The 25912-nt window shown below is 42.5% G+C and overlaps 1 protein-coding gene across 3 annotated transcripts in view; it reads right to left on the minus strand.

Annotated features, from left to right (window-relative positions):
* Positions 1–345: 345 nt before the first annotated feature.
* Positions 346–25912, minus strand: part of wwc3 (WWC family member 3) — a 36138-nt gene continuing 10571 nt past the window's right edge. Inside the window, exons 2-23 of one of the 3 annotated variants that reach the window (XM_056275940.1) lie at positions 22012–22121; positions 19436–19639; positions 18666–18739; positions 16686–16765; positions 12965–13094; positions 11592–11741; positions 11049–11122; positions 7250–7498; positions 6372–6461; positions 5679–6253; positions 5439–5559; positions 4857–4937; positions 4681–4767; positions 4183–4378; positions 3793–3963; positions 3300–3412; positions 2560–2704; positions 2307–2471; positions 2038–2130; positions 1653–1886; positions 1406–1533; positions 346–1130 (exon numbers count right to left, since the gene is read on the minus strand). In XM_056275940.1, the coding sequence (XP_056131915.1) occupies positions 1064–1130; positions 1406–1533; positions 1653–1886; positions 2038–2130; positions 2307–2471; positions 2560–2704; positions 3300–3412; positions 3793–3963; positions 4183–4378; positions 4681–4767; positions 4857–4937; positions 5439–5559; positions 5679–6253; positions 6372–6461; positions 7250–7498; positions 11049–11122; positions 11592–11741; positions 12965–13094; positions 16686–16765; positions 18666–18739; positions 19436–19639; positions 22012–22121 (3337 nt within the window). In that variant the 3' untranslated portion in view covers positions 346–1063. Of the gene's footprint in view, positions 1131–1405; positions 1534–1652; positions 1887–2037; positions 2131–2306; positions 2472–2559; positions 2705–3299; positions 3413–3792; positions 3964–4182; positions 4379–4680; positions 4768–4856; positions 4938–5438; positions 5560–5678; positions 6254–6371; positions 6462–7249; positions 7499–11048; positions 11123–11591; positions 11742–12964; positions 13095–16685; positions 16766–18665; positions 18743–19435; positions 19640–22011; positions 22122–25912 lie in introns of all 3 variants that reach the window. The other 2 variants (XM_056275939.1, XM_056275938.1) reach the window with 2 other exon arrangements.

Here is a 25912-nt window from a genome sequence, read left to right on the forward strand (position 1 = left end):
ACAGAGCATTAGAAATGCCCGATGTTGCCTTTGGCTCCAGCCATCCAGTTGACACATGTGACAGTTTCTCAAACGAGACCCACATGCTAACTTTCCCACTTGTCTCACTCTGCGTCACCTTAAATGTAACTCAACAGCAGAGAATGAGAACTACAACATTATGCCTCGGCTCACTTTCTAGTGGTTAACGTGGAAAGGCAAAACAGGAAGACGACTAGCTGACAAAGCCATCTAGTTTGGTGTGCGGTGAGCCTCTATAAGCTAGTTCAGATACAAATAGGTCATCATAACCCATTTTTCAGCAGCTTTTACCGCTTATGAAATTGATCGAAGACTAAAGCGCCAAGAGGTTGTTTAATGATTTTATCTTCACAAGAGGTAACACTGCAGATGTTCATACAGACATCATAAAAATCTGAATACAGTGTTTCATATATTCATCCATATATTGAAAAGTACATGAAATAATTAATATTAATTTTAATAACATAACAAAAGAACGACATCTGTAATAAAAGTGGATTACAAAGTGACATTTTATGTAAATAACTTTTAAGAATTAAGTAACAGAAACAAAAATCAGACAATAATTCCATTTTACTTTATGTAAAAACACTGAAGTGCTATTTGTTCAAAGCTACAAAATACACTTAAAAAGCGGGAAGCGTTTTAAATTTCCTTCAAGGAAAAGTACTATAAAATAAGTTACAGTACAGTGAATTTGTCCAAACTGACTTTGTTCCCGTCTTCCAGCCTTTTGTAAGCACAAACAACAGAAATAAATCATACAGGAGTTAAGAGATACTGCTTCTTTTTTTTTTTTTATAAAAGTCCTCTTCCCAAAAAAGGAAATGAACAGTCATGCTGTTGTCAATAACTGTGTATTGTGTGTACTTGTGTATGTTCATAAGTATAGCCACACGAACGCTCTTGAAAATGCGAAACCTCTGAATCTTCAAAATTTGCGCGTCATTGCCTGTATTCTCATTAGAAATAACTAAACTTTGTACTTCATGAAATTTGACAAATACTTCATATAGTCACATAACACAGAGGCAAGTTCTCATACGTCATCAGCTGGAAAAGGAGGTATGTTATACCTTGGTCTTGTGAAAAAAGCCATCTTCTCTCTGTACAGGAGAAATATCATGTTATTTTCCTGGTGTACTATTTAACAAAATCATATCAAAGTCAGATTGCAATTACTTGTGTTGCACAAGATAAAGGATGTCATTCTGTGATTTATGTGTTCAACCAAACCAAATGGTAGTCTTGTACTGTTGGTGTGGTTCTCAACTGAAAAGTGTTAAATGAAAAGGTTTTTATATAATTTGTGGAACTAACTAACTGGAATGCAGGTAATGGCACAGAAGGCTGTGATGCAGCTGGTCAGGGCAAAACCTACCTGAAGGTTTGCACAGGAAGGGGCTCCTTCTGGCTTTGCCCCCTCATTTGCAGAACCTCTTTGGAGGCCTTCCTCAGCCTCCTCTCTGCCGCCTCCTCCTGCCGCTGCTCCTGCCGACTTTGGTTGGCCTGTGACACGACATAACGGCGGCATTTCTTCAGGGGTTTCATGAATAAAACCAGGGGCAAAGATGACCAAGTGACTGTAGACGCCACCACAGGAAAGTGCCTCTAGACTTGGATCTCACCTGTCTCTGGGCCTCTCTGAGCAGGCAGCGGAAGCGCTCGTCCCTCAGGGCCCAGTGGGGCAGCTCAGTTGCCTCCTTGGCCTGTGGCTCTTCCAGGCGAAGCTTCAGCTCCCTCAGGGTGCTCAGCTCCTCTGTCAGCTGCCTCTGACGTGTCCTGCAGGCCTGGAGATCCAGCTCCAGATCCAGGGAGGTACGTGTCGGCTGCTCAGCCAAAGAGGACCTATACGACTGCTGCTGCACACACGCACGCACACGCACACACACAAACCCCTTAGATATTCCATGTGGATATCAAATACTTCAACATGAACAATGTCAGTCACTTTAGATAGAGCAATCACCCAAATGTATACATTTCTTGAGAAAAAAATAACCATACTTTTACCTGCTTGTATCGCAATGTTCTCCTTTCCAATGTGTTTCTGACAAAGGGAGACTTCTTTGGTAAAGTTGAGCTGTCACTGTCACTGCGATATAACTGAAAAGTACACAGAGGCATGTATTTAGAAAAGGGATTATCAGCAGGCTGCTGAGCAAGTACTTAAATAGTAAATGTCCATCACCAGGATTGATAACTAGTCGCTTGTCCACAAGGTGCTTGGTAAAAGATGTTTTTCCACTTTAACCCATGCTTTTGATTGAGTGAGCACTTACTCTGCAGACATACTGACTGCGTGCTCCGGGGGAGAAGGTCTGAGAGCGAACAATGGTGCTGCTGCGCATGAATGGCGAGGAATGACCCCAGCGACTTCCCCTCTCCTTGGGTCGGACTCTCAACGGCTCTGGGAACATGCCCTCAGTCATAGTGGACTTCTCCACCTGCCCCAGGACATCAGGAGCATTTTAATGTTGTCTGCTTTAGGAATGCCTGACTGCTCAAACACACAACAGTGATATAGAGCTTTACCTTTGAAGTAGGCTGTTTGCTGAATGGATGGACACAGCGCCCTCCGGTGGTGCAGATGCCCTCTGCACACAAGCCCTCTGGACATGGGGTCGCGAATGCTGTGCTGTTGCTGCAACCGCTGTCCACCGACTCTGCCTGCCAGCTCCTGGAGGATACAACCTTATCAAACTAAGGCTTTTTTTTTTGTTTGTTACTGGTTATGAATCATTGTCAGGGAATCAAGGAGTGGTACAAGTTGGGTCAGTTGCAGTGCTCTGTTGGGAAAAATCAAGTTTTTTTTGAGATGGCATTGGTGAAAATGTGCAAGCTTGTCCTGTAGTTTAGAGGTGTGTTATTGGAATTTTAGCACAAATTCAATTCAGCTTTTCTGTCATTGTATAGTGGGAAACCACTATACAATGACAAGAACAATGAAACAAGAACAATGAAAGGCAGCAAGATTGTGGCTCCCAAGTATGATGCAAAGGAAAACAAAAACAAAAGACTTGCAATCCAACAAGAAAAAAAAAACTTGCATTCAATCGGGCATATAAAAGGTAGACAACGAAAAGCAATTATGAAGAGAATGGGTCATAACGTCCCAAGGAGTACAGATGGAGAACAGTGCAAAAGGAAGCCATTTGAACAGAAACGTAAAAAGTACAGTGCTCGTGGGTATGCATAATAAGTATGTGCTATCAGTGAATAAGCATGGAGTGGTGTAAGCGTGTACATGACTACGGTGCAAAAAACATGCACACCTCTCTGACGTTGCCTCCCCCGGCTCCTCCTTCCTCTCCAACTCTCTGTCTCCCTCCTCCAGACGAGTGGTGGTGGTGGTGACGACACGGGGAAGCAGATTGCACACGGTCTCCTATAAAGATCGGAGAGCAAACAATCATGGTAACTTTTACTCTGTCAGTGCTGCCCCCACCCCTCCTCAGTGCCTCAACCTGGGAGAACCAGAACTGCAAAGACATGTCTTCCTAAAAAACACACAACATTCTTGTCAATTACTAACATTGCTTGCACGCAACTGCCGACCGTGGGTAGGAGGCCTCAACCTTGTGAAAGTTCAGGGTTTCTTCTACATGGAGACATGTGGCTTGTAATCAGATATGCTCATGCAAACGACAAGTTATTTCTTGGAACAATTATTCCCATGTTATCTATAAAAATGAGAACTTCAAAATAAATAATGATTTCAGTGTTATACTGTATTAATTTGAAAAAAAAAAGATGGCATATGTTTACCGAGGCTCTGGGCCTCTGATCTTCTTCCTGGCTGTCGTGTTGTTTACTGTGGCCAAGACTCTTCTGCTCCGGCCTTGGCAGCTCCGCCCCGCCCAACATCTGAACGCGCAGCCAACAGAACACCATCTCTGTACTTCCCTCACACTCCACCAAGCTCACCTGCGCTGTTCCCTGCAAGCAGAGACAGACAGCAGTCGACTTTGACACAAGTAGAAAATATGCTTCATTCTAATGGTGCAATGTCTAATGAACTTTTTCTCGAAATTGAATTAAAAAGCTAGACTGCTCAAATGCAGATCTCCGTTTTGAAGAGAACAGAGGGATGATGTGTGCCAAGTTTGAGTAGATAAATTCCTCAGGAGGAGATCGACATCCCAGATGTTGACCCACCAACAGCTCCTCCTGCGCCTGCGGTCCCAGTGAGCAGACAGACAGTTGCAGAGCACACACTGCCAGCGCGTTTGCGGGAACAGGAATGTGGAAGCCTTCATTGAAGCTCATCTGTGATTGCGGCTCCAGCGCTTTACAACAGTAAAAAGCACAGGCCCTGCTGGCGTCCAGCGGAATTAAGTGCACCTTCACATACCTGTGTATTGACGAAAGAAATTCTTACAAAATTGACTCATAAGATTTTTGTTTTTTTCCTATAAAGATCACCTTAAGAGAAATTTTTTTGGCTTGGCCCCCTCCATAGGAAGGTCACAGTACAGGGCAGGCTACAAAACAGCGCCCCTGGAGCTAGTAGAGATTTAGTGTCATGCTTAAGCTGCATGCTCGTTGACATGCGGGCTTGGAGCCGAGGTGTATGGTTGAAAGGCTGTCTCCTTACTCACCACGCCAACTTGCTGCCAAGGCATTAGTTATAGCATTGATGGTGAAATTACTCACACTTTATAGCCATCTTTCACAAAAGACTTGTTCAAATTCCTCAGCTGTAGCAGATGTAGAAGGAGAGACTGTGAGCTGGAGTCATATCTGCACAGAGTGAGACAGAAAGAGATGGCCTTAAGACATCGGCACATATGAGACTGACTACCCATCCTCAAAACAAACAGGCCACTCACAGTAATCCAAGCTGGATCTGAGCAGGCTCGCTCAAAGAAGTAATCTCTTTCACATACACCATCTCATCCGACTCCTCAGCCCTGTGGAATCAGAGTCATGAGTGAACAGAGAGGACAGCATTTGCCTCAGTCACTGGAGACATAACATAAAAGCTTGTTAGACAGGCTGCCATGAGATCAAAGGGATCTAAATCAATGCCACATGATATTAAAGAGAAATGCTGATACTCCGATTTTGAGACATGATTAATTACTATTCCTTGTATTTAGTATTTGTATTATTTTCATATATAATTTGTTTGCCATATTTCTATGATATATTAATGTATCAAATAGAATAAAGACATAATAACTGCAGAAAATACAGTTATTAAATGGGATTTCTTCAACTGAATTATTGGAGACAAGAACATGACACCAACTAGTGGTATCCTGTGGGACCACAGGATTTAAATACTAGAAACTACCAAAAGCATTAAGTGGTAAAATTAAATCTTTTTACCATGTTGGGTGATGCAGTTTGTGCCCAAGAGTGTTTATGTTACATGAAGACTAACATAGATTGGGTGGAGCTCCTCTTACCTTCTGCCCCAGGCCTCAAAGACCCCACTGTCTGTGGCCAGAGCATCCTCTGACATGCCTGCAGACACTCTCCTGGCCCTCCTACCGCTTCTGTTGGCACTATTACACCTTAGAGTCACTCCTGCAGGGAGCAGCACATTTACTCTCAAGTCAGCCAGAAACAATATTATCATTGTTAATCTGCAGTTTTTCCAGATCAGTAACTTGGTTATTAATGATCAGATCTACTTCACAACTTGCCTGTGGACGTGAATGCCCCCTGAGGAGTGCTGTCTCTGTGACTCTTGTTCTCCAGTTGGTGAACAGCAGCAGAGCCTCCCGGCTCCTCACCACTGGACATAGCGGCATTTGAGGCCATGTGGGACTGGCTGCCCCGCAGCCCTTCCAACAGGCCACGGCCAGCCAGCTCCATGTACTCTTCTGTCATTTGGGTGAGAGGGCAGTCCTGAGAGGCAGAGTGGTAAGGCGTGTCCATGGGAGAGCTGGGTGGTGACAAGGAGGAGAGGGAGGAACGGGAGGAGAGGGAGGCCAGGGACTGGGGGGTGTCGTGTGAGCGCTTGGCTTTACTTTGGATCAGAGGATCTGGAGTAAATATGGGACAGTCTCTGGACAAGGCTTCTTGGGGCAATAGGTAGCGCAAGTGGGAGTCATGAGGCTCGTTGGACCCCTCGTGGCGCTCATACTGGGGCAGGCCATAGATATCAGTGAAACTGATAGAGCTGAGAGAGCCCCGGCTTGATGCCAGTGAGCCCCGGCTGGAGGCCAGTGAGCCGCGGCTGCTGCTGGACGACGCCGTCAGAGAGCTGGCTGACAGGCTGGCAATAACAAAAAGGAGAGAAGCAGGGGGGAGAAAAAGAGAAAAGAAAGCGATGTATCGTCTGTTTGACAAATGAGTATTATTATGAGGCAAGTGTGATTATAAGTGCGCTGTACCTCTTGAGCTGGGAGTGAAGGTAGGTGGTGATGCGTGTGGCCTCCTCAAGCTGTCTAAGGAGGACATTCCTCTTCTCCTGCTGCAGAATCCTGTCAAGAGTGACACACTGCTAACATGACTACAGAACTACTGGGTCACCTGCTAGCTCTTCGTTGTTGGAAAAACAGCAAACTGCATTGATGGGAGCGTGTGTGTGTGTGTGTGTGTGGTCTATCCTGACAACAAAAGCAATCATAGATACATCTCTCCCTGTTGGGATTTCTTTCTCAATGAACAACAACCTGCAGGGTCCTATCAGTAAGGACAGTGTCCTCATCTCATGGGCTGAATGGGGGTATGTGGGCACCCACATTTCCCTCTGATTTCAAGGGAATAACTGTAACACTAACAGATGAAATAAACTGATCATGAGCATGTTATAAGATAGTTATGCTTTTACATGGCTGTTTTCTCTTGGTCATCTAGCTGTATACAGGTAGACTAGACTAAATCCTTATTCTTTTGCGTAATGTACAACTTCACACAAGATGAACCCAATCAGTGCAACAACTGCAACATTATCAGTTTAGCATAAAGAGACAGGGTGGCACATGTCCATGTAGGCAAGCATATTTCAGATGTACTTGGATGTTGAAACAAACAAACAAACAAAGAGACAACCTACTGCCATATACTAGAGTCAAGCCTCACATTTAAAAACCATACAACAATTAGGGTTTATTCTGTCTGTTGTGTCTAAATGAACTAGTTTGACCATTCCAATATTAAAACAAGCTCAAATGGTTTGCATGGAAATCCTATATATATACAAACACCACATACTTAAAATAAAGTTACCATGATACTGCAAGAGCAAAAAACTGTTACTGGCACCCACCTCTGATTGGCTCCCTGGCTCTGGGAATTGTGAGCCATCTGCACCTCATCTTCCAGCCTCCGGCGCTCCTCCTCAAGCTGCAGCAAGGTCTCTGGTGGGTGCTGCTGCTTGCTGACCAGGATGATCTCCTGCAGGAGGGCTTCCTTCTCACGCAGAAGTTGCATGAAGTCCCGGTCCCGGTCTGCCTCTGCCCGACCTGACCAGCTCTCACTGTCCAGCTGTGCAAGCTGGTGCTGTATATTCTGCACCCTGGAGGAACAAAGAGAAGAAGAGACATACATAATGTGGTGCAAGAAGTCAGTCCCTGTTAGTGTGGTTTTTTTTTTGTGTGATTTTTTTCCTCTTTTTCACCCAAATTGTATTTGGCCAATTACCCTACGTTTCCGAGCCATCCCGGTCACTGCTCCACCCCCTCTGCCGACCCAGGGAGGGCTGCGGACTACCATATGCCTCCTCCGATACACATGGAGTCGCCAGCCGCTTCTTTCCACCTGACAGTGAAGAGTTTTGCCAGGTGGACTTAGCACATGGGAGGATCACGCTACCCCCCCCCCCCCGAACAGGTGCCCCGACTGACCAGAGGAGGTGCTAGTGCAGCAACCAGAACATATACCCACATCCGGCTTCTGACCCACAGACAGCCAATTGTGTCTGTAGGGATGCCCGACCAAGCCGGAGGTAACATGGGGATTTGAACAATCCCCGTGTTGGTGTTAGTGTGTTTTGAATTCCTGCACACCAGGTTGGAATGTTTTGCTCAGGTACAACTGACAGATTTTAAAAGTACAGCTACTTCGGTTGTAACTTTTTGAAGTAACACACTTGAGTGACTGAAGCCTTCTATAGCTTGTACATCAACTAGGAGGACAAAATCAAAAAACTAATGAACAGGTGGATGTGCTGGTGAGGGCCAAGTACTTTTGTGGAAAGCTTTTTAGTATGTTAAAAAAAAGGTTTCACACAGTTCCATCCACCCATTGTCTTAACCACTTATCCTGCTTTCAGGGTCGCAGGGATGCTGGAGCCTGTTCTAGCAGTCATTGGGTGGTAGGCAGGGAGACACCCTGGACAGGCCGCCAGGCCATCACAGGGCCGACACACACACACACACACACACACACACACACACACACACACACACACACACACACACACACACACACACACACACCATTCATTCCTAGGGACAGTTTAGTAACGCCAATTCACCCGACTCACATGTCTTTGGACTGTGGGAGGAAACCGGAGCTGCTGGAGGAAACCCACGCAGACACGGGGAGAACATGCAAACTCCACACATAGCCCTTTTCCACCAACAGGGAACGGGTTTGGTGCCGGTTCGCAAACCCTTTTTTGAACGGTACAGAGCATTTCGACCAAAAATAAATTGGTTGCGAACCCAAAAAGTTAGTTCTGAACCAGCACCAAAAAATAGCAGGTTTTTCAGCGCAAACTGTGATGACATCAATGGGCACGTGACATTCCAGAGGAAGAAGAGAGGAGATAGCCTGAGGGTAGATAATGGCGAAATCGGCAAGTAACAAGGGTGCGCAGTGGTCAGCTGAGGAAACTCAGTGTTTGACTGTTATCTGGGCATCTCCCGAGTTTCAGGAAAACTACAGTAGCACGAGAAAGAGTAAGCTGTATGGCGAATTAGTAGAAGAGAAGGCCAAGAATGGGTTCACTCGAACGCAAGAACAAATTATCAACAAGTAAAAAAAACTTAAGAAGGACTACCGAGATGATAAAAAAAGAGTTGTCCAAAAGTGGAGCTGGACGACGTAATAATATGATGCCATATTATTGCTAGCTAGTGGGTTTCAGTGGGATGTAGCTAATGTTTACATCCGGTGTGCAATGCACAAAGTCCCCCGTTGATGACGTACAACGGTTCTGCCAAAAACGGGTCGAAACGCGGGCCCGTTTGCCACACAACACCAAGGTTCTCAGAATCCTGAAGGGAACCGGTGCCTGAACCAGAGCTACTTTTTGGTTGAAAAGGGCTAACAGAGGACGACCCGGGATGACCCACCAAGGTTGGGCTACCCCAGGGCTCGAACCCAGGACCTTCTTGCTGTCAGGCGACCGCGCTAACCACTGCACCGCATTTCACACAATTGTCAATGGTAATATTTAACACCACGCAAAAATGTTTCACTAACAACCAATAATATTATGGGAAGATTGAATACTTTTAGCTTGCTTTGACTCCTTTGTTGTAGGATGACAACTGAATTCCCCCTATAGCTCACCTAAAGTATAAAGCAAGTCTGTTCCAATGTCCTGGATCATCCGCCACACTATACTCACTATATTATATGGGGTCCAAACCTCATTAGATATTTATGTTTGGCAACTACCAATTTTGGTGGAACCAAGCAAGGGAAAGAAAAAGTCACGTGATAGGTGAAGGTGTCTGTGATAGGTCAGACTTTAAAGTTATAAAGTACTTTTGAAGAAAAATGTTGGGTCATAAAATGTTTTGTCTTTTAGCTCTGTTGGCAAACAAAGTGGTACAAGTTGATATTTAATCTCTCTTATCAAATGATTGCATAGTAACTAGTATGCAATCTAAACTAGTAGTTTTTTTTAACTTTACTGTTTTCTACATATACTTAAACAAACTCCTAGATAATAATGATAATAATAATAATCATTACATTTATATAGCGTTTTTCTAGACACCTGGTTACAAGTTTACTGAGGTTGTGTTATATATGTCTATCTACAGATTTTATATCTGTGCACTCCTGTTCATGATGGTCCTGTGTCAAAAATTTCTCTAAGTACTTGACATGGTAGGTTGTGGCTGTAATGACAGCATTCAGTCCAGTAATTTCTACCTGGGCTTCACTGGTGCATCAGACAGTGATCTTACAGGTGTGTTTCCTCGAGACATTATTCCGACAAAGTGAAGGGACAGCTCTCAGAGACCAAGTCTTTAGCTAGAATGAAATAACTGTGTTTATGTGTGCTGGATCTCAGACAGAGTGACTCAGCGACAGAGCATGCAAGTTTCCACAGGTCTCCCCCTCTGTTTCCTACTCTCACTCTCTCCTCTCTCCATTCCACCCCCACCTTCCCTCTCTCTATCCCCCCCCCCCACCCCATCAACCCCCCTGACGTCATGGTTGGCATTACTTTTGCTGGGTCACCATAGTGACATGGATCTTGTAAAAAGACGGTATGGAGCCAGTGTAATAACACAGTGACTGATACTGCTTTGGCTACCATCACACCACTACCACATACATCTGGAACGTATAGCGTAGGAATAGGCATTTGCTATAACATATAGGCTTTTGACACCTGTAGAATTCTTATGCATGTTTTCAAAAAAAAAAAAAAGAAAGAAAAGAAAAGAAAAACTGGGTCCATATTCCAGGCTTCAACAGATTGTAATTCTGATAGTTCATAGTTTCTAATCTATGACAGGGACTATTTAGCAAATTACACACAGAGCAATATGTTGAACCACCTTGCGGAGAAGCGGGGTATGCACTGAGGTGGGCAGCGGGTAGGGTGCTCTCTCTCCCTTTTCACATACACAAAGGCAGCACACAGTCAGCAGCATGGCCAGCGAAGAATGTGACCACCCAGCTCATTCCGCTGGCCAGACATCGCTCAGCAGCCATGGCCACTAGGCACAAATACTATTCATAACAGGGCCTCCCACTGGAGAACTCACACTGTTCAGGAACCAGAAAAGGCTGACACAACCAGTGAGTCACACTAATACAGACTCGGTGTGTCCTAGTACTATTGCTGATAAACAAGAGAGACGCATAAAAACACTCACGTTTTCTTGGCTTCCTCATACTGCCAGTTGAGTTTAACTTTGTCCACCAGTTGCGAGGACTCTTGGGAACCATACTAGTAGTGCAAGAAATAAATAAAGAGATTATAAGAAACTTAAAAAAGGGTTGGGAAAGTATCAAAGCTAACATTTTAGCTGTATACTTGCGAAATACTGTTAAGAGACATATTCTTCCATTAACGTGTATATCTCTGATCGTTTCGCATAAATTTGTCCCCTCTCATGTGAATTCATTAACATAACTGGCAGATACAGGCTAAGCAATACAACAACAGTTTGCTTATGTCTAGTCATTTCAAAGTGATGACAGGGAGTATAAAAGTAAAGATGGGAAGTATCTCTTTCTTGCACCTTAAGCCAATTTAATAGTTCATTTTATGAGCTGTTGATTATATCTGATGGCATGAGGGGGAGGCAAGGACGAGTGGTAGTGTTACTGTGTGTGTGTGTGTGTGTGTGTGTGTGTGTGTGTGTGTGTGTGTGTGTGTGTGTGTGTGTGTGTGTGTGTGTGTGTGTGCTCTTCACCTCTCCCATGATGTCAGTCTGACAGCCAGTGTCACAATACTGCTGCAGATTACAGGAGTCGCCCAGAGGTCCAGTGCTATGTGCCACCTCGTTTGCTGAGTCACTAATAGACAAGCTGCTCTGGAAGTTCACCGTCAGCTTAGCCAGGCTCTGTGTGATCCATATCCCAACACAGAGAGATAGAAAAAGGGGATAGTGCAAGTGGCATGAGGATTGTGTTATTATTAGATTATATCAATATGACATTGGTCTAGATAAACTTTAACTGTCTCTATATAATTTTATGCCAGCTTTGACTACAGATGACAGATAAATAACTCAAAGCTGACTATTTGATTTATTTTATTTGACTATTTGAACTTTTTCTTAGAATGGAAATCTTTTATCAGTTTATTGCAATATTAATGGCTGATAAATGTGGATTGTAGCATACATTAACATGTTTCATTTCTTATTTAGTCATCAGGGTCCTTCATATTCAGCTGTCCTACTAAATGCCACATACATATTGTGGTAAATTTAGCTAACGCAGGGATTGCAGCATTCGAGATTCTCCCCAAAGTGCCAAGATATAAAGATGACAGACAATGACATGTGCAACACAAAAATATAGGTATTTACATTGCAATGAACTGTATTAGAGACATTTTGATTATTATGTAAACCTTTTCACCCAATTTGATACCTTCTGGCAGTTTATAAAAAGAATTCAGTGTCCTGAGGTAAACTGTAGCCGTACTTCTGCTGTATTAAATCTCTGGTTTTAAGCCTTAATATGTTGGCGTCTCATTAAAGGTACCATGAAATGAAACATGTATTTTAATTCTTGTTAGTGCTTTCATCTGCACTTAATTTACATCTATTTAACACTATGTTTTATAAGAATAATGTTTTCCTCTTCCTGAAAAATACAATGATTTTTAATTACAACACACAGCACTCATGGGCATACACTAAAAAAACTATCCGATGAATAAAGTGTGAAATTGAGAGAAGGCAAATGATCTTCCACCAACAACTTGAAACTGGCCGATAGCAGATCCACGCCCACATTCTTCTACAAATCTGTGGCCATTATTAGCCGTCAGTTAAATCAAACTCCCTCCCCTCACAAAAATCCCACCCAACAGCTCTGCAACATTCGGACATATGTCAAATCGCAGAATCGCTCTGAATGCCATTTTAAAAGGACCTTTAAACGGCGCCCAACTAATTTGTCATATTGGGAGGACACTTTTCTTTAAATCGGTGTGAATAAGACAGAGAACCATCCAAACAATAGAGGTGAACAGACACTAGAGGTCAGCAAAGAATATTTAACTAAACCCACTTTATTTGAAAAGTTTTTTTCTGAGGATGAAGTGTTTATTTACCTGGATGAGGTCCTGCCTCTCTTTCTCGCCTGTACTGATTGCCTTCTTGATGCTCCGCAGCTCATTGAAGATGGCCTGAGCTTCATCCAGCTTGTAGTTTGTCTGACTGCAGGACATCTTCCTGTCAATCCTGAACACCACACAGACACAGAAGAAGTTCAATGTTACTGATGAGAGAATAAAGTTCAATCCCTGCTCTTGGTTCTGAGCTCACAAATTTTTACCTACAGTGTCTGAAAAGGCAAACTCTGCGGATGAAAAATAAACCTTCATTCAACCTTCTCACTTGGACTCGGGTCAATTTTAAAACTGAATATTTGCAGGCAATTCCAAGTCAACACACGAAATTCTTACCGATTTCGAAACTCAGACAAAATGGTAAATTTGAAAGCAAATTCAATTTAGGAGAGTGTGGTCAATACAGCGAAATTCAAATAAATGTGTTTAACCATTTGCTGTGTGTTTTAGTATACACTTACTTCATTTATATTTCAATGAACAATGTTGCCTACGAGATATCTTCTTAGTATGTATAATATAGAACATGTTTGAAAGGATTTTCTTATAGCATACTGATCGATACATCGATTGTTTAATAAGTTCCTCTAGTAATCCATGCCCACATTTTTATTTGATTATTGCACATAAATACTTTAAGGACTTGAGGAATTTTGCTGGAAATATAAATGTTAACAAGTATTTAAGGGCTGATTATGCAAAATAATCTTGGAATTGCAAACAGTGGTGCAACCATTTTTGGCCATGGTATTTGGTTCAGTTATGAATTTAATACATTTGGGGGTTTTTATGTTCCAAGAAACGTCTTTCAATTCTTATTAACAGAGAATGAACTTTCTTTTACATCACAGATGAAGTGCTGCAGCAGAAGCATTCAGGGTACAGTTTTACTAAGAGCGTATTTGAATGCAAACACAAACATCAAATTATTATTATTATTTTTTTCCACAGGAATCCAGTCCACCCATCTCACACACCAAAACCATGGAAACTTGAATCTCAAGCTCCTTATCAGAAACAAAGAGGTGCTTTATATAGGGAAACATTTCATTTAAAATTAGGTCACAAATCCCATCAGCTGGACATTTGAAATATGTCATTTGTGTGGGAGATAACATACCACCACCACAATAACACTGAAATAGTTTCTTTGGATAGTGACTTAATGATCCAAGTTAAGTAATTTGGATCACAACACAGAAGTCTGGCAAGTGTAAACAGTTGTCTCTATTTCAACATGCCAAGTACTGTTTCAGTCTTTCAAGTCCCAGTCTAAAAGGCCACATCATTTGGGGTGTGAAACTGCAGCTAGCCCATGCCAGCTAGCCTGTGCAGAGCACCAACTCTAAGGACAACCAAAAGTCAAGTTACAAATGAAACTACATCCATAATTTTTCATTCATATCTCTATAAAGCATAATGCAAAAATCATAATTGCACAATTCAAAATTTAATGTGTTTTTTTTTCTCCCCCGCTTACACTGGCAAAGGTGTAAAGATCAACCAGTGATATAACCCTTTAAACACACAAGTACTGAAGAGGTAGCGAACAGCTTTACACAAAGCAAAGTGAGTAACTCTTTGGAAGTGAAACCCTCTGTGTCCGTCCGTGGGTGGTTTACTGTATGTGTGTGAGAGGGGTTTCTGGGGACACAGGATCTGAGAGACAGGAGTGTGGTGTGGTGCCATGGCTGCCTGCATGCCTTCTACATCACTGGGCCTGGCACGTGGCCCTGGTCTCACCACAGCCCGCTTCCTTCACTCCCCTTCAACAGCAGGTACTGTTCGTCCATGGACCCTGCCTCTTCCTCCCAAAACAAGCACTGCTTTGTTCCCCTCACTCAATTGGCAGGGCCTGGAAGTTTATATGCTTAGCAAAAAAAAGTGCCCCTACCCACTTCTTAGTGCCCGTAGTAAACCCCCAACCCATGTACTGCACCGAAGTGCACAGCTTGTTAAAAAGAATTAGTAAACAGCCAATCAAACTACAACAGATAGCTATTATTCTCTTTAAAAATAACATTTTAAAAAGTATAGAGTACTTAATACATTATTTAATCAACTACAGGTTTCTTCTGAGGAATATATGCCACAGAGACTGCTCAGTTAAATAATGACCCGCACATTTGGAAAACCCACAAGCCACTTTCATGGCAAATGCTCTGCTGGGATAACTTCTGAATATACGTCATGGCAGATTGGGACAGAGATGAGCTTGAAAAGGTATTCATACTCAAAATTGTACAGAGGAGATAAAACTAAGCCCTGAACCTTCTGCATGTACCTGAGAAGCGATAACAGGGGGAATTACCATATCTTGATGCTGTTTGTTTGGCTTGCCTCATGCAACATGGCATTGGGAACAATTAGGTATACTGCTAACAACAGCTAGAATGAAAAGCAACAGCCCCAGGGTTTTGGCCTAAACCCTACTAGGTAAATCCATGAAAAAAAAAACAAAAAAAAAACAGGACAGACACACGCGTAACACACAAACACAGACACAAGCATATACACAAACAGAAAAACACTCAAGAGGAGGAGGATGCATCGATGTTTTCTGCAAGCTGTGTATTCTCCTGGCTATTCTGGGAATCACTTGAGTTGTGTATTATCTAAGAGATAAGGACTCTTGCCAGGACTCAGGAAGTGCAGAGGAATTTGCTGCCAGATATCTCTGTGTTTTTAAAACTGCTCTCAAGTCCCCCTCCCTCTCCCTCTCCATGGAGCAACTTCCTCTCCAGGCTGAGCCTTGGCTCCCTGCACTCCACTGGTGCATCCTCTTCCTGAGGTGGAGTCCCCCTTTCCAGCTAAACTCTCTCCATTTGCCTTACTCAAATGCTCTCTTTTTCTCTGAGAGGTGGAGCCTCTATTTCCAACATGAAATTTGGAGCAACTCACACAGATATGTTCCCAGCACAAAAGGTAACTGTATACGCATTTTTAAAAAAAAACACACATATACACACACACACACACACACACACACACACACACACACACACACACACACACACACACACACACACACACACACACACACACACACACACACACAACTAAAAGCACTAAACAGACGTCGAACAAAAACTCGGGGATCCATGGCAAAGACCAGTATCTCCTTATCTTTTGAAAAGCTCCTCACTTAATTTACACGGAAAAAGCTTTTTTGAAGTCTTTTCAAGTACACTGGTTTTTTACTTCTCCGAACTGAATATAATGCCTAAATGACAAAACAAAATCAACAACACTAATTCAATTCTTAAGTTCAACTTCTACAAAAGAACTGTGAACCGTATTTTAAGAGACGTATGAATTTTTGAGCACATTAAAAAGACAAAAAATAAATTAACATATTTTTCGAGTGGTGTCAGGACCAACCGCTATGTATTAACTCCCTTGAGGTATATTTAGCAAGCGGCTGAAAATTTCCCATGCGATTAACATTAACAAGAAACCTCCGAAACTATAGTAAAGAAATGAAAACAGGTGGACAAAAGGAGAGACTTAATTTTCCCTGAACTGTAAGAACACAAGACAGGCAGAGGGTTTATGTACAAAAGAGGGCAAAGGCTTATGAAAAGGCCCAAGGGGCGGGGGGGGGGGGCAGTGCAGGCAAGTGTGTAGGAAGGAGAAGGGTGGCCAAGGGAGGAAGGGTGGGCCTGGGGTCCTAAAACGGACACAGAGGGAGAGGAACACTCACTCCTGTAGGGTCTCCACTCCCATTTCCTTATACTGAAGCTCTTGCTTCATCTGAGCCAGCTCCTGTTTGAGTCGGGAAAGCTGTGGACATAAGGCCAAACATTGGGTTAGCATGGCACACAATGGACTTCTCTCACCACCACCGCCAGCAAAAATGATTAGTCATGACTATTCAGATAGGGAAACACAATTATGTTTGGACAAACATATATGTGAGCATACTTCCATACATATTTGCATATTATGCACATAGACACAAATACAAAAATTCTCACTTGGGATTTTTACAGCAAAATGTCTGATTTAAGAGTAAGTGTAAATCATCTAAAAAGACTGTCATAATAAAATAAAAAAGCAGGATTATATCTAAGAAATAGAACATTCATACTTGGCTCCATGTAGAATTTCATTTTTTGCAACCTTGGCTTTCAGATGACCTTCTTCAAGGTATACTTGGCATGAAAATAAATGAAATTCTGCACAGATCTATTGATCTTCGATTTCTTATTCTGAGTATTTTGTTGGATCGCAGCATCTTAGCTAAGCCCTCAGCCAGGCAAATGGTGATTATTCTACATTCCAGAGATGATATAAATAAATGTACAGGTAAAATTATATAAAATCTCCATGGAATTGTATATGTATTTTGATTGCTATCAATTGACTCATTTGAACAGTGAATTTGAGCTGTTCAGAATAACATTATATACTGAATAATATACAATACAAACACGATAGCCACCAATAACAAAAAGATGTTCTTCGTTTCAAGTGGGTTTTAAAATTTCATGTCGCCGCAAGAGAGCCACATACTATAACCTTTTTGTTAGCGCACAGCTGGCACTCAGACATTTGTGGCTAGATAGATCAAATCAGTCTTCTGTTTTGAGAGTGAAAATGGTGAGAAGCTGCTACAAGGGTAAACTTTTACTAAAGAGTTGGTTTTGGACCAACACGGGATCGCCGGGTCGAATCCCCATGTTACCTCCGGCTTGGTCGGGCGTCCCTACAGACACAATTGGCCGTGTCTGCGGGTGGGAAGTCGGATGTGAGTACTTGTCCTGGTCGCTGCACTAGCACCTCCTCTGGTCAGTCGGGGCACCCCCTGGATCAGCAGAGAGGGGGTGGAGCAGCGACCAGGACAGCTCAAAAAGAGCGGGGTAATTGGCCAGATACAATTGGGGAGAAAAAGGAGGGAAAATTGAAAAAAAAAGTTGGTTTTAGTTATTGTTATTAGCGAGTGATGACTGCCAGAAGCCTTTTTGTTGGTTATACATTTTTTCTTTTTCTGGACAAAGTTCGAGCGATTCTAAGGTGAGTACAGTTGAAGGAAAAATGCTAGCTAGCTTGCTATATTAGTCACATTCTGATTCAATATGCAGTTGTGAGATAAGCCATTTTACTGAGTTTGCACTGTAAGTATGTGTGTTACTTTTGTTATTTCTGTTGTGTCCTTTGTAAATTAAAAGCCAATCGAAGATGAATGTGAGATCGGTGTTAATCTCATGTCCAAACACAAAACACTGAACACAAAAATGTCCAAATATGAACTATGACAACTCTTTACTTTGGTTTTAGAAACTGGCTACAGTACAAAATATACTAATATTAAAATGTGCTTCTGTATATTTGACTATTATGGGGGGTAGGCCTGCTCATGGTTTAAATTGCAGACTTTAATTTGAAACGTAGCAATTCAAGCTAACACACACCCTTCCATTGTTAAATAAGCTCAAACGCTATGCACGTATTGATGAGCATAGAAAGATGACTAACACAGCCCTGAGAATCAGTGACCTAGCCGCTGAATGACCCTGTGGTGATGATCTCATCCTCATTCTCTAGAGGCCCCTGGCCATAGTCATTGTATCCTGTAGGGGCCACACCCTAGCCTGTAGTGCCCTGAAGGGGCCCTCACCCCAGCTGGGGCCACAAATGCTGGCTCTGACATCCAGCCCATTGTTCTCCTCTGACGACTTACCCGCTCTCGTCTACAAGCTATTTCCACTTTGATTTGGTCAGGGTCATATTTTGCATTTGAAGACGAGCCAGAGACTGCTGTGAAAAAGAGGACCAAAAGAAAAGAAAAAAAGAAAGAAAGAAAGAAAGAAAGACAGAAAGACAGAAAGAAAGAAAGAAAGAAAGAAAGAAAGAAAGAAAGAAAGAAAGAAAGAAAGAAAGAAAGAAAGAAAGAAAGAAAGAAAGGGAAGGGGAGGAAGAGAGAGAGAAAGGGAGATTTGATTAGAAATGCTAGGTGACTTGTGTTCTGAAAGACACACATCAAAGGAGGAGGAGAGAGATCCAGTGTTCTGTAACAGCAAGGCTGAGGTGTGGATTCCTTCTGCTCCCGGTCTGTGTGGCTATGCCTTGGATACTGTGTGCCTGGCTGATGGCTGGACATCCAAAATGACTTAGCTAGGGGATAGTTAAACAGGGGTGGGGCTTGGTGAACTAAATGGAGTGGTGTAAGAGGAAAAGAGGCGGCAGGGTTGAGCTCTGTGAGATATGGTCTAAAGCACCGCAACCAACTACAGCTTGATCAGTGGGCATGTTGAGGTGCGGTCCCTAAAATTAGGACGAGGTAGCCTAGGCCCTAGGCTCACATACCTAAGGCCAATGCTAAGGGGTCCTCGTCCATTTTAGCATTTTGTAATTAGTCAATATCATGACATTTTTGCTCTTATATCCTTCTATTTCATAAGAACATCAGTAGCTGCATCAGTGAGTTAGAGTGAGACTAGCATGTCTTACTGCTGGTGAGGGACAGGTTGTCTTCCTCGGAGAGCTCGTGCAAGAGTAGCATCTCCCGCTGAGCCAGCTCTAGACGCTGCTGCTTGACCAAATACATCTCCCTCTTGGCGTGGAGGGCCTCCTGGGCCACCACCAGGTACTCCTTCAGCATGCGCTCCTGCTCCTGCCGCCATTGCGTCCGTGGATTCTCAATCTGGGTGGTCTCTGATGACAGAGCAGAAAAGCATGGGGTCTGTCAGCAAAAGATCTTATTGACAGAAACAGAGGTGAAGGGAAAGACTGGAAAGAGGGGGGAAGTTCCACCTCCCATTAGTGACAGTGTTCACATTCACCTGTTCTGACTGAAGCACTTAAAAACCTTTCCTGTGTTTTACTGGCAAATGCAACAGTGTTGTCTTTCCCTGTCACATATTTTATTGTTACTTTTGAGAAACAAATGCAGGAGATTTTAAATCCACTTGTGCTCAACCATTAAAACGCTGACTGGCTTACTACAGCTGGTGAAAGCTGGTCATGTGTACATAGGTGTGTATTTTTCTTTGCAATGATTGGTGGCTCTGAGTATTTTAGGTACAGAGAGGCACGGAGCTACTTTTGCTTTTTCAACTAATTTCCAGCATAAAAAAAAGATAAATTCCCAAGTGTGAGTATAATCAGGTGTCAGTGTTCACATGTTGGCCATCACTTTGCCATTTTTCACATCACAACACTGCGACAAAACTCATCATGACTCGCTAAGCATTTTGTTTCTTAAATCTACTCACATCTGAAAATCATACAGTTGTCTGATGAGAGGACATGAAACATATGGCAATGGCATCATTTGAATTGTGTTATCTTTGTCTCTGACTGTCAAAACAAGTGATTACCAACTTGGGTCAGGAGTGACCAAAACTAGGCATCTTTACATTACTGGATGGTGAGAGTGCCTTCTTCTCTACTTACTTCGGGGTTTTACTGCGACTATTTTTCCATCATGTGTGAAATGCAATGGATGTGATATTGTTGATGCAAAAATCAGAAAGACCCTGCGGCTGTTTCTGTAAGACATATTGTTTTGAACACATCATACGGACCTCAAATTGTCATATAGAGGAAAGAAAGAAAGCCACTTTATTTTGTCATCGTACAGGTTACAGTGAAATTTGTTTTCTGCATTTAAACCATCCTATTGTATATGAGCAGTGGGCGGCTGTAGCACCCGGGGACCAACTCCAGTTCTTCTTTCCATTGCCTTGGTCAGGGGCACAGACAGGAGTATTAACCCTAACATGCATGTCTTTTTGATGGTGGGAGAAAACTGGAGCACCTGGAGGAAACCCACGCAGGCATGGGAAGAACATGCAAACTCCACACAGAAAGGACCTGGGACGGTCTGGCGTTCGAACCCAGGACCTTCTTGCCGTGAGGCAACAGTGCTAACCACTGGGTCCCTGTGCCGCAATTTATACAGCAAGCAACTGAAAAGACAAGAACACAGGACATATGGAACCAGTGTGGACCCCAGTCCTCTTCACTTTCTCTTCACAAATGTTTTATGCAATTATGATTAAATATGTTACCAATGGGGCGTCCGAGTAGTGTGGCAGTCTATTCCATTGCCTACCAACATATTCCATTGCCTACCAACACAGGGATCACCCGTTTGAATCCCCGTGTTACTGCCGGCTTGGTTGAGACAATTGGCCGTGTCTGTGGGTAGGAAGCCAGATGTGGGTATGTGTCCTGGTCGCTGCACTAGTGCCTCCTCTGGTTGGCCAGTTGGGGCACCTGTTCAGGGGGGGAGGGGGACTGGGGTGAATAGCGTGATCCTCCCATGTGTTACATCCCCCTGGCGAAACTCCTCACTGTCAGGTGAAAAGAAGTGGCTGGCGACTCCACATGTATTGGAGGAGGCATGTGGTAGTCTGCAGCCCTCCCTGGATTGGCAGAGGGGGTGGAGCAATGACTGGGGGTGGCTCGGAAAATAGGGTAATTGGCCAAATGCAATTGGGGGAAAAAATGGGGGGGGAAATAAAAAAATATGCTACCAACAATGTGATCAGTTTGGATGATATGTCACTGTTATGTTGATATGCCATGAACTTAGTTATGCCTCCTAACACCTGCAAACCACCAACTTTTGAAATGACTGCAAAGAAAACAATGCTGAGTGGTGTCCATATATGAGCTGGAGAACGAATATGTGACAATGTACTGATTCAGATCTTGCTGCTGGACACAACTATGGATTCAACACACTGTGTCCATTAAAAAAAAAATGGCAAAAAGAGATCGTGCTAGGTCAAACAGATAAATTTGTCAGAGAGCAAACAAAATCCAGGGGTTTCTTCCATTACTGCAATCAAAACAGACTCACTATAATCATCCCCTTGATTTCCTATATCATCTAAAAATGGATTTAATGTATACTTAAGTATTTACATATCATCACACTATGAGAGTTGGCATTGATTAACAACAACATCTAATATTTTTTCTGTGTTATGTCAGGTAAATTAGAGGCAAAACGTGATGAATAATACAGTCTTGATGAGTTGTTTTCATCAAATTTAACAGGAGAGGGATGTACTCACTGTTGATGTGGTCGATGTAGTAAACTCCCACCTGCTGGTCATACACCACCTCCCAACCTAGAGGCAGTTCATCTCCAACGCAGTCAGCAAACGTCAGCGGTTTGGTAATCCTACGAAGACGCATAAAATTTATGACAATCACATCAAGCATTGCATATATTGCGATTAATAGCTCAACACCTGTACAGCAGTAATGGCAGCTTTACACATTCAAAACTCAAGACATAGTCCAATAAGTATTTGATTGCTGTAAGTTTAGGTTAACTTCACATTTTGCTAATACCCTATTACTACTACTACAACTACTACTACTACTACTACTACTAATAATAATAATAATAATAAAACTGATTTCATATATGTACACCTACTGTACAAATTATTGGTAATCAGAAAAACATGGGATGGGAGTGTATTATGCGTGTTTTGTCATTCAACATCTACCTTACTTTTAACAATCAGAGAAGCCTCAAAAAACAAATAAATGAAGATTCATCATTATTGGGCTGATTTTGATCATGGTTGTGTGAATTACGAGTAACCTGCATTTTACAACATTACTCTCAATGATGTAAGGGGACTACTATAGCCATATTGCTTGCATTAATTACATATTAACAAAATTATCATGGGAGCTCAAAGTTCTTCAGGAGGACACCTACATTTGGCTTTATACTGTCAGATGAAATACAAGGGTTTTCGTTCAACTGAAATTATCATTTAAAAAGAGGGAAAGAGCAAAAATGTCCACCACAAACAATGCAGTCTCCCTTATAATTTAAAGAAATTAAAAATCCTTATGGAGAAAACTACCTCCCAAGAGACCTGAAAAGGTGGAAACCTATTATGGCAGTTATTGGTGGTCCTGGAGGCACATTTGTAGGGCATGAACCAATTTCATGCTTTTCGGGAAGCACTTGCTTGCTTTCTACTTTAGGTCGATGATGTCCAATGGGCTGATGATGTCCATGGCCTTATGTATGTATAAAGGCTAAATAATGATTTGCAGCTTTTCAACATTTTCTTTAGAATTGCAACCAGTCAATGTAACAACCCCTTGAGTTACTCGGTATGAATTTGAAGATACCGGGATGCAGTGGTGATGAGCATCATTCTTTTCTTTTCTTTTTTCTTTTGGATTTCCCCCCTTTTTTCTCCCAATTGTACTTGGCCAATTACCCCACTCTTCCGAGCTGTCCCAGTGGCTGCTCTACCCCCTCTGCTAATCTGGGGAGGGCTGCAGACTACCACATGCCTCCTCTGATACATGTGGAGTCACCAGCCACTTCTTTTCACCTGACAGTGAGGAGTTTCACCAGGGGGGCGTAGCGCATGGGAGGATCATGCTATTCACCCCAGTTCCCCCTCTCCCCTGAACAGGCACCCCAACCGACCGACAAGCGGAGGCGCTAGTGCAGCAACCAGGACACATACCCACATCTGGCTTCCTACCCGCAGACATGGCCAAATGTGTCTGTACGGATGCCTGACCAAGCCAGAGGTAACAGGGATTCAAAAGGGTGATCCCCGTGTTGGTAGGCAACGGAATAGACCGCTATGCTACCCGGACGCCGACAAGCATCATTTTTAAGCAAATTAATCAAATCTAGTCCACAGCTACAGGTGAGTTTTGAGAGGACTATGGCAGCAAATATATCAAGGATACAATACGGTAACAAATGCCCCAAAGCAGGAATATATGATAATGAAAAGGAAAACTGCACTCATCACTTGGGCTTTTTTTTTTCTCTACTGAACACTACAGCAATAGAGTCTCACGCCTCTACTATACCCTGCAATGAAAATGTAAACTGCATACACATGCAGACATTTAGATTACCACACACACACACCAAACAAACAAACAGACAAATAAATCCCCAATAAAAGTTGTGGGGGTGGGAGATAAAATGAAATGCATGCGATATGTGAGTCACAGATGAAAACGAAATAATCTTGTGACAGAGATTGTACAGACACAGCAAAAGAATACTTCAACAGTCAGGTGAATCATAAAATGCAATACATAAAACGCAAATTAATTGTCCAGCATCAACATGCTAACGCATAGTTCCTGTTTGGGAAGAATGAATTCTTGCTATATTGACAGATATTTTCAATTAAATGATTGACAAATGTCCAACACTAAATGGAATGGACCGCTTTTTTTTTTATTTAGCGCTTTTCTAGCATTTTTGCTAGTCGGTCATTCGAAGTGCTTTACAATCAAGGAATGCCTCACATTCACCCACGCGTGCATGCACACACAACAAGCTCATAAGGAGCAGTTAGAGGTTAGGTGTCTTGCTCAGGGACACCTCGACATTTTTGCCAGGAGGAGCCGAGGATTGAACCAGCAACCCTCCAGTTATCAGACGACCTGTTCTACCTCCTGAGCAATTGCCGCCTCTAACTGGGGAAGGAGCAGAATTGGTTGTACACCAAACCCTTCATAACTGAGAGCCACTAAGGTGAAGTGGGGAGGGTGACAAAGTCAGGGGTGTCAAACTATACTTTGAATTAATGGCTTGAAACCTTACATGAGATTTCACAGACCGAAAACCTTTTTAGTGAAGCCTGATATGGAAGGAGTCTTGACATTTGATTAACAAGTGGTGCTAATGGCTGAGTGGCACAGGACAAACTTCAAAACAAGACTTAGGGATAAAAAAAAGATGGAAATGGCAAAGAATGGGGTCTTTACAATGCAAAACAAAACAAAAAACAAACTTTATTCCCACACAGTTTTAACATCACACATTTACAGATATAAACTTATGTGCTCATATTTAATCTACAGAGCCAATTTCACAACTTTGTTTAATCAGTCACAGTGACCTCATAATTAATCTGACAATGTTTCCCCAATACGACAACATAACATAACAAATCTGGCCCTCGTGTGCATTTGTTATTTTGCATTTTTGAAACAATGTCATTTCAAACCATGCAATCTTAGTCTCCACTACATTTTATAGAATTATCAAATCAAATTTTATATAGGGCACAGCAACAGAAATGAACCTAAATGTAGGAGCAGGCAAGCCTAATGTTGTATTCCTCCTCAGAAAAAAATCTCCACTTTCTTCCTCTTCTGTTTGTTTTACTTTGAGGGATGGAAAATGGGAAGTCTAGCCTAACCCTTTTCTCTGCACTACTGGGCTGTAACAAGTTAGAAACAGTGAAAGTTAGTTTCCAAAACTAGTGTACACAGTGGGTGTACACGGTGCACACCATATACGCATTTGACTAAAAGCTTGAATATAAAGCATGTATTTCTCATCATCCTACTTAGGTTTGTTACTGCTGTTAAAAAAGTCTTCTGCCATAATGAATTCACTGGTCATAGTATCTATCAATAGGCAAATTTTACAAAGTGCACTTTTACTCAAGATACCCAAATCTGGAAATCTTACAATACTGTCCACTAACAGACTTAATATAATTAAATGATCAGGGAAACCATTGGTAGTTTGACAGTGGCCTTTATTATTTTTTATTCTTTTATGAGTGAATATGAAATGGTAGCCATACTCCAATTATTCTAAGGCTGATAAATTCTTAGACAACCTGCTTCGTAACTACACTGATGAGCCAAAACATTATGACCACTCACAGGTGAACATATAACATTGAACATCTCCAAAACAAGGGCACATGTCAAGGTCTGGGTAGATTAGATGGTAAGTGAACAATCAGTTCTCATAATCAATGTGTTGGATGCAGGAGAAATGGGTAGGAGTAAAGACCTGAGTCACTTTGACAAGGGCTGGATTATACTGGCCAGACAACTGGGTCAGAGCATCTCTGAAATGGCAAGGCTTGTGGGGTGCTCCCAGTCAGCAGTGGTGAATACCTACCAACAGTGGTTAGAGAAGGGACAAACCACAAACTGGCAACA

Source organism: Lampris incognitus, chromosome 3 (genome assembly GCF_029633865.1).
Source record: "Lampris incognitus isolate fLamInc1 chromosome 3, fLamInc1.hap2, whole genome shotgun sequence".
Lineage (NCBI taxonomy): Eukaryota > Metazoa > Chordata > Actinopteri > Lampriformes > Lampridae > Lampris > Lampris incognitus.